At 36.7% G+C, this 17,596-nt stretch overlaps 2 protein-coding genes across 2 annotated transcripts in view; one reads left to right on the forward strand and one right to left on the reverse strand.

Annotated features, from left to right (window-relative positions):
• The first annotated feature begins 5,885 nt into the window (after nucleotides 1-5,885).
• On the forward strand, nucleotides 5,886-12,704 carry hacd4 (3-hydroxyacyl-CoA dehydratase 4). The gene is made up of 7 exons (XM_053497477.1): nucleotides 5,886-6,091; nucleotides 6,501-6,607; nucleotides 10,505-10,632; nucleotides 10,768-10,877; nucleotides 11,053-11,159; nucleotides 12,210-12,341; nucleotides 12,430-12,704. Exons 1-7 carry the CDS (start codon nucleotides 6,051-6,053, stop codon nucleotides 12,510-12,512), a joined length of 708 nt encoding a protein of 235 aa, XP_053353452.1. The 5' UTR covers nucleotides 5,886-6,050; the 3' UTR covers nucleotides 12,513-12,704.
• focad (focadhesin) overlaps nucleotides 12,681-17,596 on the reverse strand; it is a 67,561-nt gene continuing 62,645 nt past the window's right edge. Inside the window, exons 42-44 of the mRNA XM_053497248.1 lie at nucleotides 16,021-16,272; nucleotides 13,668-13,731; nucleotides 12,681-13,515 (exon numbers count right to left, since the gene is read on the reverse strand). Coding sequence (XP_053353223.1) covers nucleotides 13,442-13,515; nucleotides 13,668-13,731; nucleotides 16,021-16,272 — 390 coding nt within the window. The 3' untranslated portion in view covers nucleotides 12,681-13,441. The remainder of the gene's footprint in view (nucleotides 13,516-13,667; nucleotides 13,732-16,020; nucleotides 16,273-17,596) is intronic.

Raw genomic sequence — 17,596 nt, forward strand, 5'->3', positions numbered from 1 at the left:
GCGTAAAAGTAACACAGCATTTCAGAAAAAGAACATCATACCAACAGTAAAATATGGTGGTGGTAGTGTGATGGTCTGGGGTTGTTTTGCTGCTTCAGGACCTGGAAGGCTTGCTATGATAGATGGAACCATGAATTCTACTGTCTACCAAAAAATCCTGAAGGAGAATGTCCGGCCATCTGTTCGTCAACTCAAGCTGAAGCGATCTTGGGTGCTGCAGCAGGACAATGACCCAAAACACACCAGCAAATCCACCTCTGAATGGCTGAAGAAAAACAAACAGAAGACTTTGGAGTGGCCAAGTCAAAGTCCTGACCTGAATCCTATTGAGATGTTGTGGCATGACCTTAAAAAGGCGGTTCATGCTAGAAAACCCTCAAATAAAGCTGAATTACAACAATTCTGCAAAGATGAGTGGGCCAAAATTCCTCCAGAGCGCTGTAAAAGACTCGTTGCAAGTTATCGCAAACGCTTGATTGCAGTTATTGCTGCTTAGGGTGGCCCAACCAGTTATTAGGTTTAGGGGGCAATTACTTTTTCACACAGGGCCATGTAGGTTTGGATTTTTTTTCTCCCTAAATAATAAAAACCATCATTTAAAAATTGCATTTTGTGTTTACTTGTGTTATCTTTGACTGATAGTTAAATGTGTTTGATGATCAGAAACATTTTGTGTGACAAACATGCAAAAGAATAAGAAATCGGGAAGCGGGCAAATAGTTTTTCACACCACTGTATAAAGCCAAAAGTTTCATTGGAAGAAGAGGAAAGACTAAGCCAGCAAAATCAAGAGAAATTGGCTCATCCTATTGTTGTTAAGGCAAGGAATCCAAAACATGGCATGCTGACATGAATGCCTCATTTTGGAATTTTACTCCAACAACAATAGTGCACCTGTCTTAAACTAACACATATTAATCTAACACATATTTGCTGCTTAAATGTACAACTTTTGTCTTTTTTTTTTTTAAACCATACCAATCTCTAAATCTGAATTTGCTTCTCTTCTCATTAATACTAATTTAACTTTATTTTTCTTGACATTTAGTGGAAGGTAACTTAAGTACATATTGTGTTACGTACTTTCACTCCACTTCGTCCTACAACAAATGTTTATAATTCCTACTCCACTACATTTCTGTATGACCTTGCATTTCATAACAAGAGTGGTGTATAGAATTTGAAGCCATAATATTGCCTCTCGCTAGCTATTATGCAGTATATATATATATATATATATATATATATATATATATATATATATATGTATGATACGAAACAGATATTGTATGATTTGCCTTCCCTAAACATGTAGCAGGTGTTTAAAATCAGAAGTGGAGACACTTGCAAATAGTGAATAAACAGTATTTACTATGGTTTATGATGACTTTCAAGCTACTAATCTAATACAAGCTCAATAATTTTATATTATTTATTTCTTACATCCTATTTATATTTATTTATAAAGCACATTTAAAAAAAGCACATTTGACCAAGTGCATTTGTACAAGTGCTGTACAACCCTAAATACCTTCATTAAATCAATAAATTTGAATTTATTTTCTACAGCCTAAAACAACAACTAGATTTTTTCAAAACTATAAATTAACACATATGGTAGCAGTCAGCTGTTCTTAAACAGTTCTTGCACGAACAGTATTGTCAAGTGCGTTTGCAAAAACCATCAAGCACGATGATGAAAGCTCTCATAAAGAACATCCAGGAAACCAAAACTTAACTCAGCTGGAGAGGAGAAATTCATTTAGAGTTACCAGCCTCAGAAATCACCAACTAACAGCACCTCAGATTAGAGCCATTATGGCAGCTTTACAGAGTATAAGTAGCAGACACATCTCAATATCAACTGTTTAAACAGATTATAATAAAAAATAATTCATTAGTGCATTGAAAAAAGCAATAAAACAATAAGGAAACACATACTTACTCACCGTCTATACCACTTTGTCCTGTATTCAGGGTCGCGGTGGGCCTGGGCACGAGGCGGGGTACACCCTGGACAAGGTTCCAATCGAACCCCGGGCAACAATGAGGAAACAAACAAACAAATAAATAAAAAACAGGGAGACAGCTACAGTTACCTAGTCCTCACACTGTATTAATTGCTGAACAGTATAAAAAGGTCAAGAGGCAATTTTTTAAAATAGGAGGAGTGGCGAATTAGAAGGTAAATAGTTTTTTAATTTTTGGACAAGCGGAAATGTACATGGAGGACTTCTACAGTATGTAAACTTCTACACAGTTACAGTATTTGTGTACTTATATGACATGATGATTAAATCGATATTTGTAGACCAATACCCCTTTGTAGGAATAAAAGACTTTGAAAAATCTATTTTAGAAAACATGAGTCCAATCCCAAGACATTACCATAATTATGAAAGCTTTATTTTTAAAAAAAAAAAAATGCATTCTGTAACTACCTTGACTTATAAGAACGCATTGTGGTTTACCATAACCTGTTGAAACATACAAATACCAAATACAAATTTTACTCTAGTGAGCATTAAGATGCAGATTTAAAACACTAAGAAACACTGAAAAGTATGACACTGCCTTTGTGGTAAGCGATTACACTAGGTCATACCCAGCGTCTCGAAAATCAGACAGTACCTCTCTGTGTGTCAATACTGCGAACATACTTGTCACTACATGTTTTCATGCCAGTTACTTACACCCATCTAATCCCTGTTTTTTTGGTTATTGTCATTGGATTTAAACAAGCTGCAGAAAGACACAGCACAGAACACCAAGACAAATGACTTGTGTAATCACTAGGGCTGTGTATTGGCAAGGGCCTCACGATACGATACTTATCACGATACATGGGTCACGATACGATAAATCACGATATATTGCGATACAATACATATTGTGATATATTGCAATAGTTTGTATTAGTATGTGTGTCACATTATATTGACAACTTGATAAAGTAGGCAGACGAATTTAAATTCCAATTCCAATTTATTTTCCATCCATTCCAATTCATTAGAACGGCACAGTGTGATTGAAGTCCATATTGTTATAAAACACTTAACACTTAAACATTCAACTAAAATGTATATGCCACTAAAGTTGCATATAAATTAAATAAACAATTTATAAAACTAAAATAAATTTAAGCAAAAAAATTTTATTTCATCAAGTAAACATAAAACTGGAACATAATGCTCTAATATGAGGTATTCATTGTCACCAAACTGTTAGACCAAAAACTCTCTTGCCTCCAAACTATTAGAAACTTAAGTGTAGTATCGATACTTGAGGTTTAACTATCGATACACTATCGTAAAAGAAATTATCGCGATAGTTAGATGTATCGATATTTTTGCACAGCCCTAGTAATCACTTCAGTAAATTCCATCACACTTACCTTATTTACAGTGTAAAAATTTGCAGCGGTACAGAGGGGAGTGTTTTTTTTATTTTGATCCTGATCTGTGGCTACTGTATTTCCTGTCTTTGTTTGTGTTTCTGAGATTGTTCTAACCTTCAGAGAAAAAAAACAGTAGGTGGACTGGCAACTGTAAATACAAATACGTGTGTGTATTCCTTTAATTTGCCCCATTTTCCCAGGATAAATTAATGAATGAAAAACTAAACATGAACAAACAGTAGGCTAATAATAGTTTGTGGTTGTTTTGGTAAGTGTATTTTGAAATTTTCTAAATTTCAAAGTACATTATGAGCTGAACACAGTTCAGCACATAATGATGTGTGATAAGGCTGTCGAGTGTTTTCTTATTGTGAATTTATAGTAACAGGCTGTGGTGTAATAGTGATTTAATGGCGGTAACAGACGTCCGAGATATTAGATGTAATCTTTCATGATGACGTATTCAATCTACCTCTGTAATGGAGGTCAGGACTTGGAAGTACTTTATTTATGCTCTCCATGCATTTAAACTACAAAGTGTGGAAAATCCATACTTGGTTTTCTTTTTCCTACATGTTTGTCTTTTGTTAGCAATTAGCTACTCAGATCAGCAACTGTAATCAGCAAATACTAACATGCAGTGCCGTAAAAAAGTATTTGCCCTTCCTGATTTTTATTTTTTTTGTGTATTTGTCACCCTTAAATGGTCCAAATCATTAAACTAATTTTAACATTGCACAAAAATAACCAAAGTTAATCTAAAATGCAGTTTTAGTCCCCGGCCCTATGTGAAAAAGTAATTGCCCCTAAAACTAATAACTGGTTGTGCCACCCTTGGTGGCAACAACTGCATTCAAGCATCTGAGATAACTGGGAATGAATCTTTTACATCGCTGTGAAGGGATTTTGGCCCACTATTCTTTGCAGGAATGTTTTATTTAGCTACAATGGGGGGTTTTCAAGCATGAACAACCTGTTAAAGGATCTCGATCACTTTCAAATCTGGACTTTGACTAGACCACTCCAAATCCTTAATTTTGCTTTTGTTGAGCCATTAAGTGGTGGACTTGCTGATGTGTTTCAGATCAGTGAGCAGATTGTCCTTCTGGAAGTGCGCTTGAGCAAACATAAAAACGGATGGCTGGGCATTCAGGATTTTCTGGTAGAGTGCAAAATTCATGGTTCCATCAATTTTGGCTAATCATCCACGTCCTGAAACTGCAAAGCAGCCCCAGAACATTACACTACCACCAGTATTTTTGCCTGTTGGCATGATGTTCAGTTTTATGCCGGATGTAATGGGACCCACACCACATCATGCCAACAACAAAGCATCATGAGACCATTCAGGTATGAGGTTCTTCTCAGCCAAGGGAGTTGACTCACTGACAATTTTGCCTAAGAACAAAACCATGAATAACGAATGGTACACAAACATCCTCAAAAGCAACCTCTCCCAAACAACAAGAACGGTTGACGAACAATGCCTTTTCCAGCATGATGTGAAGTGAAGTGAAGTGAAGTCAAGTACGCTTTTATTGTCATTTCAACCATATATGTACAGTTCAGTTCACAATGAAACGAAACACAGTTTCTCCTGAACCAAGGTGCTACATACATAAAACTAACAACATAAATTAACAAAACTAACTAGCTAACTAGTTAGCTGACTAGCTATGACAAAACAAATTAACACCATAAATTAACAAAACTATACAAAAGACAACAAAGTACACATGCAAATATGTAAATGAGCAACAATACGACAACACCACGACACAATGGAATACTCTGTGGCAATGAGTTGAGGTAAGTTCAAGTAAATTGTATGTGAGATGATAAATGAAAAACAGTTAACATTTCTTGTTGAAGTAGCAAAAGAGAGCACCTTACTATAAGGCAAACGTGATAAGTAAGTGGATCAAAGAGAAACAAAACTTTAAAATTATGGGTGAATGACCAGGAAGCCCCCCATATCTTGATCCCACTGTGTGGTCAATCCTCAAGAGGCGGGTGGACCTCAAACAAGAACCCTCAAATGCTGACAAACTCCAAGCATTGATTATCTGAAAATACTAAAGCAGCAGTCCTTATGAAAACGAGCTGATTAAAATGACCAGTTTTAAAATGAACTATTTAGACCTGGGTGTTAGATAATGTTTAAATCTAATTGATGGTAATGATATTTCCATTTATACAACAGTTCCTCACATCTTGACCTGCCAATACTTTCCCACTCAAGAATGTTCTAGAAACTGCAAGAATGTTCCAGATCCATTAAACTGTAAAAGAATCGCCGGGAGATTCTCTCACAATTAATATGAATGAAAATGAATAATTGTGTCATTCTCGAAACCTTTTCCTCTAAACCCCCCAGTTTAGTTGAATCCAACTGGAGTGATATAACTACACTTGGAATTTGCGGAGTAGTTAGAGAAATAGAGGATATGACACAGAGACGAGTTTAGAGTAATGTGGGTGCGTCTGGATAGATCTCTACTACAACATGCCCAATCCGCAAGATGCGAGAACCTCCTCCAGTGCCTGAACCCAAAACTAAGGGAAGCCCACCGCAGGTCCAGCCCTGTCTACGTCACTGAACAAAAGAGGGAAGCTGAGGACGAAAAACACGAAGAACAGCAAGAAGTTCGACATGCAACAACAAAATGAGCGAGAAACAGCGCAGGAAATGAGGTGAGGAAATGACTGCTCTCTCTCTCTCTCTCTCTCTCTCTCTCTGTGTGCGTGTGTGTGACTGACGCCCATGTTGAACCCACTGACAGCTGTTATATGAGCTAAGTGTGTGTAAATAACAACTGTATGTGTTTTGTTCTGATGTGTGTACTGCGATGTGATCTGTTTTAGCCGAGAGTGTAAAAACACACTCCGATAGTGATCTAATAGTCGTGCCGCGAAGCGGAGTGCAGACATAGTGATCACATGGTCTAAAACAAATCTCAAGTCGTTTCGGATTGTAATCTGTCCAGAGGTGAGGTGTAGTAAACACACGCTAGTACTGTGTGAAATCACGAGTGTCAGATAGACTGAGAGATAAAAACGCTTTCTGTTGCTCCAGTCAGTCGCATGTGTTTTACCTGTACAGGTGCAGCATTGGCTTCGTCTATCTCTTCTCCTACTATTTACTCCAGTTCTGCGGACACACATGGATCTTTTCCAACATGACCGCCAGATTTCTCTCGTTTGGACTGGGTAAGCTGCAGGATTTGAGCTAAATAAATACAAACAAGAAGGAGTTTGTTTAGTTTGGAGTCTGGTGTAGTAAACTGCGCTGACTACATTTTCAAACTGAAGTGTTACTGCACTATATAGCAATACTTCCAGACGAAACACACAAACAGTTCTCTCCTGAGCATTTGGCAAGTGCCACCATCAAACAATATTGTTATAATCATATTTTTCTCTCACCCCAAGATTCATCCAATAGCAACAAGGACATGACTAGAACTGTGAACCCATACTGTGCCATTAAGACCATTTCATATACTGTACACCGATTAGCCATAAGATTAAAAGTCAATTAATTTCAGTTCAATTTATTTCCCATACCCAATGCCCACACCACAGCCACTGGACGCAGTGTTGGTCCCGATGTGAGGGTTGCGTCATGAAGTATGAAGTTATGTGCGGAAACTGGTAACAGGATTGTGATCGTGGCTCATTTATGGTCTCTCAAATTGCTCAAAAAAATACTTATACTAACTACCTTATGTGTATGGGGATTAGCAGGCAAAGAGTTCAAGGTTGTTGATTCAGCCTCCAAATTCATCAGGTCTCAATCTCATCAAGCATCCATAGGATGTGCTGGACTAACAAGTCTGATTCATGGCAGGCCTACTTCGCAACTTAGTCCTCAAAGGATCTGCTGCTAAAATACCATAACACACCTAAAGAAGTCTTGGAGTCTTGGGGTCAGTGTTGTTTTAGTGGCTCAAGGGGAATCCAAAACCTAGGTGTTTTTAATGTTATGGCTGGCGGGTGTTAAAAAAATGAATAATATTAAATAACACTAATTCCAAGACAAGGTTTTAAACCATAAAATAGTTATATTTAGGCACATACATTTTTATCCCATTATACATCTGAGCAGTTGAGGGACAGGGACAACTTGGTGGTTGTGTGATTTGGACCTGGGACCTTCCGAACTGTAGTCCAATGTCTTAACCACTGAGCTACCTCTTAACAAATAGTTGGTTGACAACAGTTGCGTTTTGATGCTAAATAAGTAAAACTTGGGTTTTAGCATAGAATTCACAAATACTGTACAAAACATATGGTTTTACTAGCTGCCATGCTAATGCTGTGTGGACCTTAAGGTAATAATTTACTTAAATGTATTTTATTTTAAGTTAAAAATTAATTTTCCATATATAATCTGTCTAACAAGGTTGTACTTTTAAACTGACCCAACAGTCAACCTCACAACATCATTAAAAATAATAAAGAAACAAGCCAACAGCTATGGTGTTCACAGGGATGCATCCACCACCATCAAGGCTAGTCTTTCCTGTTACTAATTTTCAAATACCCTTTTAAATATTTCACACACAAACGGTCAAAAGGTTTTAAAGTAAAGCTGTTTTAGACATTTGACCTTGCTGTAATCTTGATCCTGTTTGGATCAACCTGATGGTAATAATGATTTATATAACGGTTAGTTCTGACCGAGCAATCTGATTAAATGTGAGACATTCTATCGGTGGTAATAATGCACTATAACATCACCCTGTGTCTCAGGTGTTCTACAATCTCACTAACTTGTGGTTGCAGCAAGGGTGAAAGGTTGGTCTGCAATGCAATAGTAAGAAGCGAGCAGTAACATGCCAAAATGCACATTCACAACAAGAAAATACATCTGATAACTTAAATTTTTTTTTTATTTGTCTAGTTAACAATTGTTTTTTTGAGAACACCAATAAGCCTAATCTGCAGGTCCTTGGACTGTAGGAGGAAACCGGAGTACCCGAAGGAAACCCATCAAGCATGGGGAGAACATGCAAACAGACCTGGAAATCAAACCTAGACCGTAGAGGTGCAAGGCGACAGTGCTAACCACTACACTACCGTGACACCCAAATCTATTGATAATAAATAGTGTTTGTAGAACTGTTGTATAAAAACAATATTACACGAGAGTGAGTGCTGTTGAGCCGGTTATCAGCACAGCTGTGATGCGGTTGTCGAAGGCACCACAGCTGCACTGTTAAATAAATCCCACAAACATTTAAATCACACATTATTGATTTATCACATTAACGAGAATTGTGGACTGACAGACAGAACCTAAAAAAAACATACAGTAATGCCATCAGCACTCAGTGGTTAAAGCATAAAAAGAATCTGAGAACTACTTCTTTTATTCTTCAGGAAGTTTAGATGATACAACTCTCTTAAGTCAAGACAGTTTTTAACCATGCCACCTTAATCATGTAATACAGCATTTTCAGGAGAGTAGATGTGGGGACCAACACCACATTATGCTTGTGGAATGGGCACATGGGTGTAATAGGTCAGATGTCCACAAACTTTTGTTCACCCAGTATATATAGTGCATATAAAAATTCTACACATCCCTAACAGACAGGAATTTTTCTAATGTTTTTTTTTTTAAACAATATACATTATGCCAACTTTTCCACCTTTAATTTCCCCCTATAATCTGTGAAAAAAATTGCATAAGTAGGAAAAACCATCTGAAACATTATAGGGGACAAATAAATTACACTGACTCGGTTGCATACTATATAATTATATACTGATCATTTGTAGAAACAAACTTGCTTTTATTACAGCACTCTGGGCTTTGGGTAAGATGTGTCTGCTTGAATATTTGCAGTGAAGTCATTCTTCATCTTTAGCTTTCTACCAGTGTTAGGAACAATTCATGATTCCTCCCTCCACTTTAATAAATGCCCCAGGTGCTTTATTGCAGGTATGGTGTTCTTTTGGACACATAAAACTTACATTTAGGAATTATAAACAGAAAGTTTAACCATTAGTCTCAGCAGACCATAACACATTTTGCCACATGGTTTGAGGTGGGTTGGGAAGGCTTGGAGGCTTTTTCTCCCCCTCTTTTATCCACCCTGCCCTTAAGCCCAGACATGTGAAGAATTTAAGAGATTGTCATCACATGCAGGGAGTGACCAGAACCAGATATTTCTGCAGCACCTTTGCCTTAGGTTTCTAACAGCATCCTTGACATTTTTTTTTTTATCCTTTAGTAAGTTCTGTCCTCCATTTGGTAACGTCATTATGGTGTCATGTTTTCCTCACTTCTTGATGATGGCCTACACTATGATCCGTGGTACTTTAGCTGTTTTGGAAAATATTTTAGACCCTTGAGCTGCTTCACGCCTTGCGGCAGTGAGAACTTGTACATGCTCTTTGCAGGTCATGGATTTAGCAGGAAAATCGACAGAAACAGCTGATCTTTTTGGTGAATGAGAAATACTTTTAAACATAAGTTATGTTTCCCATTCTAAAATGGGCGGTCATAAAATTATTATTGCCAAGAAAGAATGTCCCTCTCTACATATCCACCAGCTAAGGCAATACACATCTCCAAAAGATGGATGAGTTGGTGGAGACTGTCTTTGAAGAAGCATTCTTTTTGGCTCTTAAGGAAAAGTTTCTCCTTGGAAATCAACTTGTCAAACTCCTGGCTTCTTTAACTAAAGGAAGAGGAAGAATTTTGTACCCCATCTCCAAGTTTGAGTGTTTCGGGAGCGTCATCATAAAGAAGGCGAATTTTCATATAATTCAATAACGTGCTGAAAACTTTTTTTTTTTTTTACTTAAGATATATATATATATATATATATATATATATATATATATATATATCCACTTTTTGTAAGAATTTGCACAGCCTCAACATAGGCTATACTCAACTCTAAAAAAAACAAGATACTTAAAATGCTGCCTATTGTTGCAGGTACAGATACACATTTAATTAAACAATTATTTTGTTTTTGTATAATATTTTTTATAACATACATTTATAACAATTTTATTCATAAAATATTATATTGACTCTAATGAACTGTCTAATGCACTAATCTTGCTTTATTTATTTATGTAATTTAGATGCCATAGCTGGCACATTTTATTTTGTGGGGGTGATGATGTGCCTGTGCCAGCTTCTGTCCGTTCTGGAACTTTTCCATATTGCAGATGGAATAGAAGAAAGTCAACTCCGACCTCGGCTTGTCCAGGTAATGCTGACTTTAGATATCATATAGATTATAGACAAACCTGTCTCCTAAAAATAAGGCAGAAGCTTTTCTTTGATTTAAAATGAAACACAATGTGTAAAGTGTGGACTTCTGATTTTCTCCTATGTTCTTCAGGTGGTTGAGAGAAATTTCCTTTTATTTCTAATCATCAGTCAAGAGGAGTTTCAGAGTAAAACAGTAGTGTGTGTGCTGTTTTATCTGTGGAATATTTTATACCTGATAAGGTGTACATCTTACACTTATAAATGTGTCTAAGACATGATCATAAATGATACTTTACGTTTTAAAAACAAATCAGACAATTTAGAATGAAGCAAAATGCATGCTAAATTAGCTAGTTATTAACACACTTCATGAAACCAGGAGAAAGAGGTCATGCAAGACTGTTTTGTCTTACAGGTACCCATATCAACTCATGTGCCTTATTAGCACACCATCATTTAATATGCTGTGGGCACGCTACACCATCGCTATTCCAGTCTACATACTGTCTGTGATCACAGAAGGTATGACTTTAAGAAGACACAAGAAGCTAAAAATTTCTTAAATCAAAATTGAGGTGCATATAACTACATTACCAAAGGTTTTAGTTGTTATAAACTTTTCTGCTCTGCACACTAATTGTGAAGTTTGTCAGAACACAAAGACAATCCGAATAATCGCATTCAAACGCCACATTCTTCGTTCTTTGTAAAATTGTATTCCAAGTTCAGCTAAGACTCGTACCAAGCTTCTGCAGTCCCACTGAGCAAAAATTTAATTTTTGATATCGTTTGAAATTAAAGTTATTTGCTACAAATGTAAACCTTCTTTTTTCATGGGAGTAGCTGTACGGCCAACCAGAATTACTTATACGGCTATTTTATGGGGAAAGAAAAGAGTTAAATTTATACTAGATAGTCGGTTTTCTGCCTTCAGTGGCAAAGAACCAAATTTTAAGAACTTTTCATCTGTGGAAAGTATAGACACTCAAAGTAATTTCACAAAAGAAAAAAAAAAACAGGGAGATGACAGGTGTGATCAGGCTGTTCATGCATTGACCATGCGTTAATATGCCTTAGGTTAAAATACCGGACAATAAGCTGGAATTTATCTGTAATACTATGTAAGATCTGTAAAATGAAGCCAAAGCAACAAATTACGATGGGGAAGTTTTGTGGAGTTAAGAATAAACATTTGCAAAGTCTTGATTGGTGGCCATGTGGATGGTGTAAACACAAGCCCAGGCCATTGTTTAATTAAAGTGAGGCACATAGTGCACATGGTTAGGAAACAGATATTTGAGCAAGCAGGAAATAATGCAGAGCAGGAGTCTGAGCGAGAGTGTTGGCTAAGACAGCAAGTGTGTGCATGTGGGTTTCAGGAAATATGTTGATAACAGAACATTCCAGCTGCACCACAGCCAAATGACTAACATTTATAAAATGTCTAAAGAACAGAAAGACAGAGCGAACAGAGCTAGAAGCAAACACATTTTTGTGAATTTGTCAGTAGTTTTGGGTGCCATCTTTAATGACATGAGATTTCTTGATCTTTTTTTTTCTTTTTCTTTTAAGCAATCAGTATTTTACAGGCTCTGCCATATTATGAGGCACAAGGCACATATTCTGTCCAGCTCGAAGCACCTGTCCCCGTCTATGTGCACTTCCCATACCTGCTAATGGCTTACCTCCCTCTGTTGGCAGTAGGTAAGAACCTGAGTGCTATACCATTAACATATTATGAATAAATTAGCAAAAAAATGTCATATACATTCCTTTATTTTGTGTTTTGAAGGTTCTGGCTTAACAGTACGAAACTTACTCAGAGAAAGGAGTCAGTCTCTTGACAGCTGGAATAAGAAGATAAAAATGGGCTAACAGAAACGGAAATTCATGCCACTTCTCCATGTTTACTGCTCATAATAGTTTAACCTTGTTCAAGGGGAGGGGAAACACTATTCCCAAATATGCATCTATATTTCCTTAGATTTGGCACAGCAAGTGTGTAACATACAACGTGGTACGGAAATGTAATGGAATGATGAGAATAAAATAAGTGTATTTTGCATATTTTCATAGTAACAGTGTAAATTATGTGAGTTTGGAACTGGTACGGTATATTATGGAAAAACATTTAAACTGTTGCAACAGAGCCTTCTAAAAGCATCCAAGTATTTTGTAGGATAACAGTTCAGATTTTAATCTTGATCATTGCCCTAGCATGTAAACAATTTTGTTTTACTTGTAAACAGTTTTTAAATTCAACATTGACAGACATGTAGACAAGGACATTCTGTATGTACAAGGGGCGTTCACGTCAAACCGGGACTTGTAATAAAATTTCTTTTCAATTGACATTTACAGAAAACTTCATGCACAGTATAGTGATGAGGCTCTTAGCCGCAATGAAACATCTGAATGGTGCAAATGTTTTAAAGAAGGCCGTATGTGTCTCACAACCTACTGTTGTCTTTTCCTTTAACATTCGGCAGGAAAAAAGGGCGTTGTTTTTTGTTGAACAATGTAGGAACTCAGCTGAGAGTTATTGCCACATCACTCCAAGCCACTTTTGCATGTTTGGGCCATTAAAAGGAGTTTCTCGGAGGCCGGCATTACAGACATGATAATGGCCTTGGTGTACTTTTTCTTTTTTTAACTTGATGGTGAACAAGCACTAGTGAAATGATATATAGGTAGATTTTACGCTTATAACTGGTTTCGTTATTCTGCATTTAAAAGTCCCGTTTGACTTGAACGTCCTGACATACTATACTGTATGTACTGTTATAAAGTACACTGATGGAAGATCACCAGCCATATGCTCTGGTCCACACAGTCTTCTTTTTGAACTCTGGGGTAGACTTTAATGCTAGCAAGGCAGCTGAAAAGACAAAATAAAGCTGGTTGAGGATAAGAGATCATTTTATTAATGTTCTTCAATAGGTACTAATTGTTTTTTAAACTATTTCAAGACACATGGAATACTGTCTGCAAAAAAAAGATGTTGCTACCACATCTTCAGAAGTTTCTCACCTCTTGCTATCTGCGCTAAAGATTCCTCAGGGGCTTCTGTCAGGCTGAAGAGCCAGTCAATGACCTGAGAGAAAACCCAGACAAAAAACATTTCTATATTCCAATGTTATAGAGTCAAACCTTCACAACCACAAAGACACACAAGTACATAAATACATAAGAACCAAACATACTAACCAGAAATCTAGATTGGCTATAAATATTATGAGGTTGAGTCAAAAATGATCCGCATTTCAGTTATATTAAAACTTCTGTTGGCGGCACTTTTATCAGGGCATACTGTTCAAGGCTACTGTCTCCACGGCCACTGCATTGCGGGTGTGAACGTGTTACATCAGTTTATTTGTACTGTAACTGTGGTGCGGGCAAAAATGAATGCTCCACTTGTAATTTTCATGAAAGCAGAGCAGGGTGTCTGGATATCTGCCAAAAGAATTTGGACTGACACTCTAAGGAAGGTGAAAGTTTCCTGAAGAGAATCATCACTACGAGCCTGAGAGCAAACAGAGTATAGAGTATAGAATGGGAACATCCTCAATCACAGACCAAGTAAATGTTTAAAAGGCAACCACCAGCTGGAAAACTGATGCTTACAGTTCGATGGGATTCTCAAGGATAATGGAAGATTATCAGGAAAAAGCTTCAACAATCAACAGTGCAATAGCAGAGGACTGCTATCCAAGAGCGTTGTGATTTTCCACAACGATGCATGTCTACATACTTCTGCCCACACTGTCAACACTCTGCAAAAACTTCCTCCCTATAATCCTGATTTTGCGCCTTCGGACAATAACCTGTTTGGTCTTATGACGGGCTACGAGGACGAAGATTGACTTCTGATTAAGAAGTAAAGACTCGTGGGGGGAAAAAACATCAGTGAGGAAATACGAAAGCTTGTTGACAGATGGACAAAATGTATTGAAAAGCAAATAATGTCAAAACATTATATATTTGTCTTTTCTAAAAGTCAATTAAAGTAATTTCTAGCGCCAGAGTGCAGTGACTCAACAACGTTCATTACATTATATATTTTATTATATACCATTATTATTATTTTTCCTTTCAGAAGGTGTTAATTTTCAACAACAGTGTCTCTATAGTAGTTCTGGATACATGACAATAGCAGGTTTTTGTATATTAATGCAGATTTTCTTTTTGTATGACATGACTAGAGTAACAGCTAATTTAAATGGTCTTTAATTACAAGATACTAATATCTAATCTACTAAAATATATTCAATGAATTAATAAAGCTCTTATTTTAAAAAGAAAAAAAATTAAACATGATTTAATTGTGACGATTTGTAAGGAGACATTGGTTAGACATTAGCGTAAGTACCTGTCGTTGACGAAAAAAGAGTTTGAAAGGTTAAAGCTAAAAATAAGCTATTCAGCTTCAATGTAATGAGGGATAATATTATTTCAGTTTGAAGCTGAAAAAGTATATCGGATAAAGATTAGGTTTTGTCTTAAAACAACTCCAGCTCGTTAAAATTCACTTATACTGTACCACTTTAAAACTTTCAGTTTGTAATCTGAAACATAACTGCTCATATCTTCAGTTCTACTAAACATTTTGCTTTCGTTTGTGGCGCAGGTTTAACTTCAGTCAACAACAAAAGTACTGCCAAAGTTTCATTAAACTCTGTCCAGCCAGTTTTGTGTGATGCTGTGACAAAATCTGTCTGGATAGACGGATAGATAGAGAGACAGACAGAAGATTTTCTAAAACTGGTTTCTGTTCCCCCAATGGATGAAACTTAAAGATACAGCATTATTGATAGAGTGAGTTCTGACCAGCGTACAGACTAAACCTCTTTTATTAATATTGATCAACAACGATGGAAATAGTCTCCATGGTAAGCGCATTGCAAGAGTCACAACTAACTCTTTTTAGGTGTTATTTCCTTTACAAAGAAAGTCTTCTAAACAGATGACCTTGTACTTTCTGGTTTCCCCGGTAACACAGCAAATCTTTTTTTTTTGTCCCCTTAAATGTCATGAGAGGAAGGGGAAAAAAAGAGAGACTAGAGAAAGAACTTAAATGAATGAACTACCTTGTGTTATGGATGTTCCACAACAATATACAGTTTGTAACTATAAACCGTTAAATAGTTCTTATTTAGTTAATAAAAATATGGAATCACTGGTAAATTGTAAGCTATAAAAGGAATAAAACACTTAAGCATGTACTGATATATGAAAGCAGACCCCAGCTAGTTTTATTCTGTGCATATCTAACTTTTTTTATTAATAGTTTGTCACATTTCTTGAGTCACAAATTCAGTCATCTCTGGTCTTTAGTTACGCATATTATTATACCGTCAGTAATCACTATTTCAACAGACCATACCTTCTCAGACTGGGCTTTCCATGGCTCTTTGGTTAAAAGATGCTTCAAGCTGTATGACATTGCCAACACACAATGTTTCACCGTCTCCTCATTGGATGCGGGGTTCACATAAAGGTCATGCGGCAAATCTAGGTGCTTGGTAGACTTTTGCCATGGAAACCACTGGGCTCGGATGCCGATGAGAAGAGGCATGGAGTGGTCCGCCCATGACACTACTGCAGCTGCAAAAACGTCTAGCAGGAAACTGGAGCCCTGTGCAAAAAGTTGAGAGTTGGTTACATCTCTTGTATTACTGTAATAATCAAATTATGCACATCATGCACTAATATATGCACACGAACAATTTTAACACTTAATGAATATTTTTTATTTAGCTTTGGATTTGACTAATTACTTACACTGACTAATGATTACATGAACTGTGGCTATTGTCTGCACTTTATAAAGTTTACGAGATTTTAAGTGTTGCCTCCCAAATATGGTCACTACAAAATAAATAAAGTTACATAGTATACATACTGTGTACTGTATTTTACAGTTTATGTCCTGAAATATGCAGATTTTCAAAAGATTAAAAAGACAAAAGTTTTTTCTAAAAAAAAAAAAAATCCTCTCTTTTATTTTTACTGATTAACAGTCATGGACCAAACCTCCATGGTTAGAGCGTTGCAACAGTAAAAAAACAAAAACAACAACAAAAAAACCCCTCTCTCTTTAGGTGTTATTTCCTTTACAAAGGAAGTCTTCTGAACAGATGACGTTGTACTTTCAGGTTTCCTGAGGTTACATAGCAAAGCTCTGTAAGTGTCCCAAATATGGGGGTCACTACCAAAAAAATAAAATAAAATAATAATAATAAAGCATGCACACATGCGTACACACACGCATACACACAGGCGTACACACAGGCGTACACACAGGCGTACACACAGGCGTACACACACGCGTACACACACGCGTACACACACGCGTACACACACATTTTCTAAAACTGCTTTTGACTGTCCAGTGTACAGACACAACCTCTCTTTTATTTATCGTCAGGTCGTCAACTGACTTAATTTTATTGCCACATATCATTGCTGAGACTAGCCCTGACAAACTGGAGTCCGAATTCATAACACCATCTCCAGAGGCTTGTATGGTGGGCACTATGCATCACTTCATGAGCTTCCCTTCTTACCCTGATTCCCCCATCGCTCTGAAATAGGGTTAATCAGACCATATGACCACTTTTCCCATCGCTTCAAAGTCCAATCTTTATTCAATTTATATAACAAATTGAAGCATTTTCTCTGATTAAGTGGTTCTCTTATGAACAGTGCTGTAGTTCAGTCCCAATTCTGTGAGTTCTTGTTCCACAATGTGTGTGAAAATGCTCTTACTTTTACTATTAAACAGTAACACTGTTGTCAGTGTTATTTTACGATGCAACCCCCCCCCCCCAAGAGTTTAACTGATTTTCATTCGTGACTTATTTTGACCATATTTCACAAAGTTGACAGTTTAATTCCATAGTGTTTTAATAACGTGTTAAAGGATCCTGAACCCAACTGTATTAAATTAAAAAAATAAT

This window comes from Clarias gariepinus, chromosome 1 (assembly GCF_024256425.1).
Source record: "Clarias gariepinus isolate MV-2021 ecotype Netherlands chromosome 1, CGAR_prim_01v2, whole genome shotgun sequence".
Classification (NCBI taxonomy): domain Eukaryota; kingdom Metazoa; phylum Chordata; class Actinopteri; order Siluriformes; family Clariidae; genus Clarias; species Clarias gariepinus.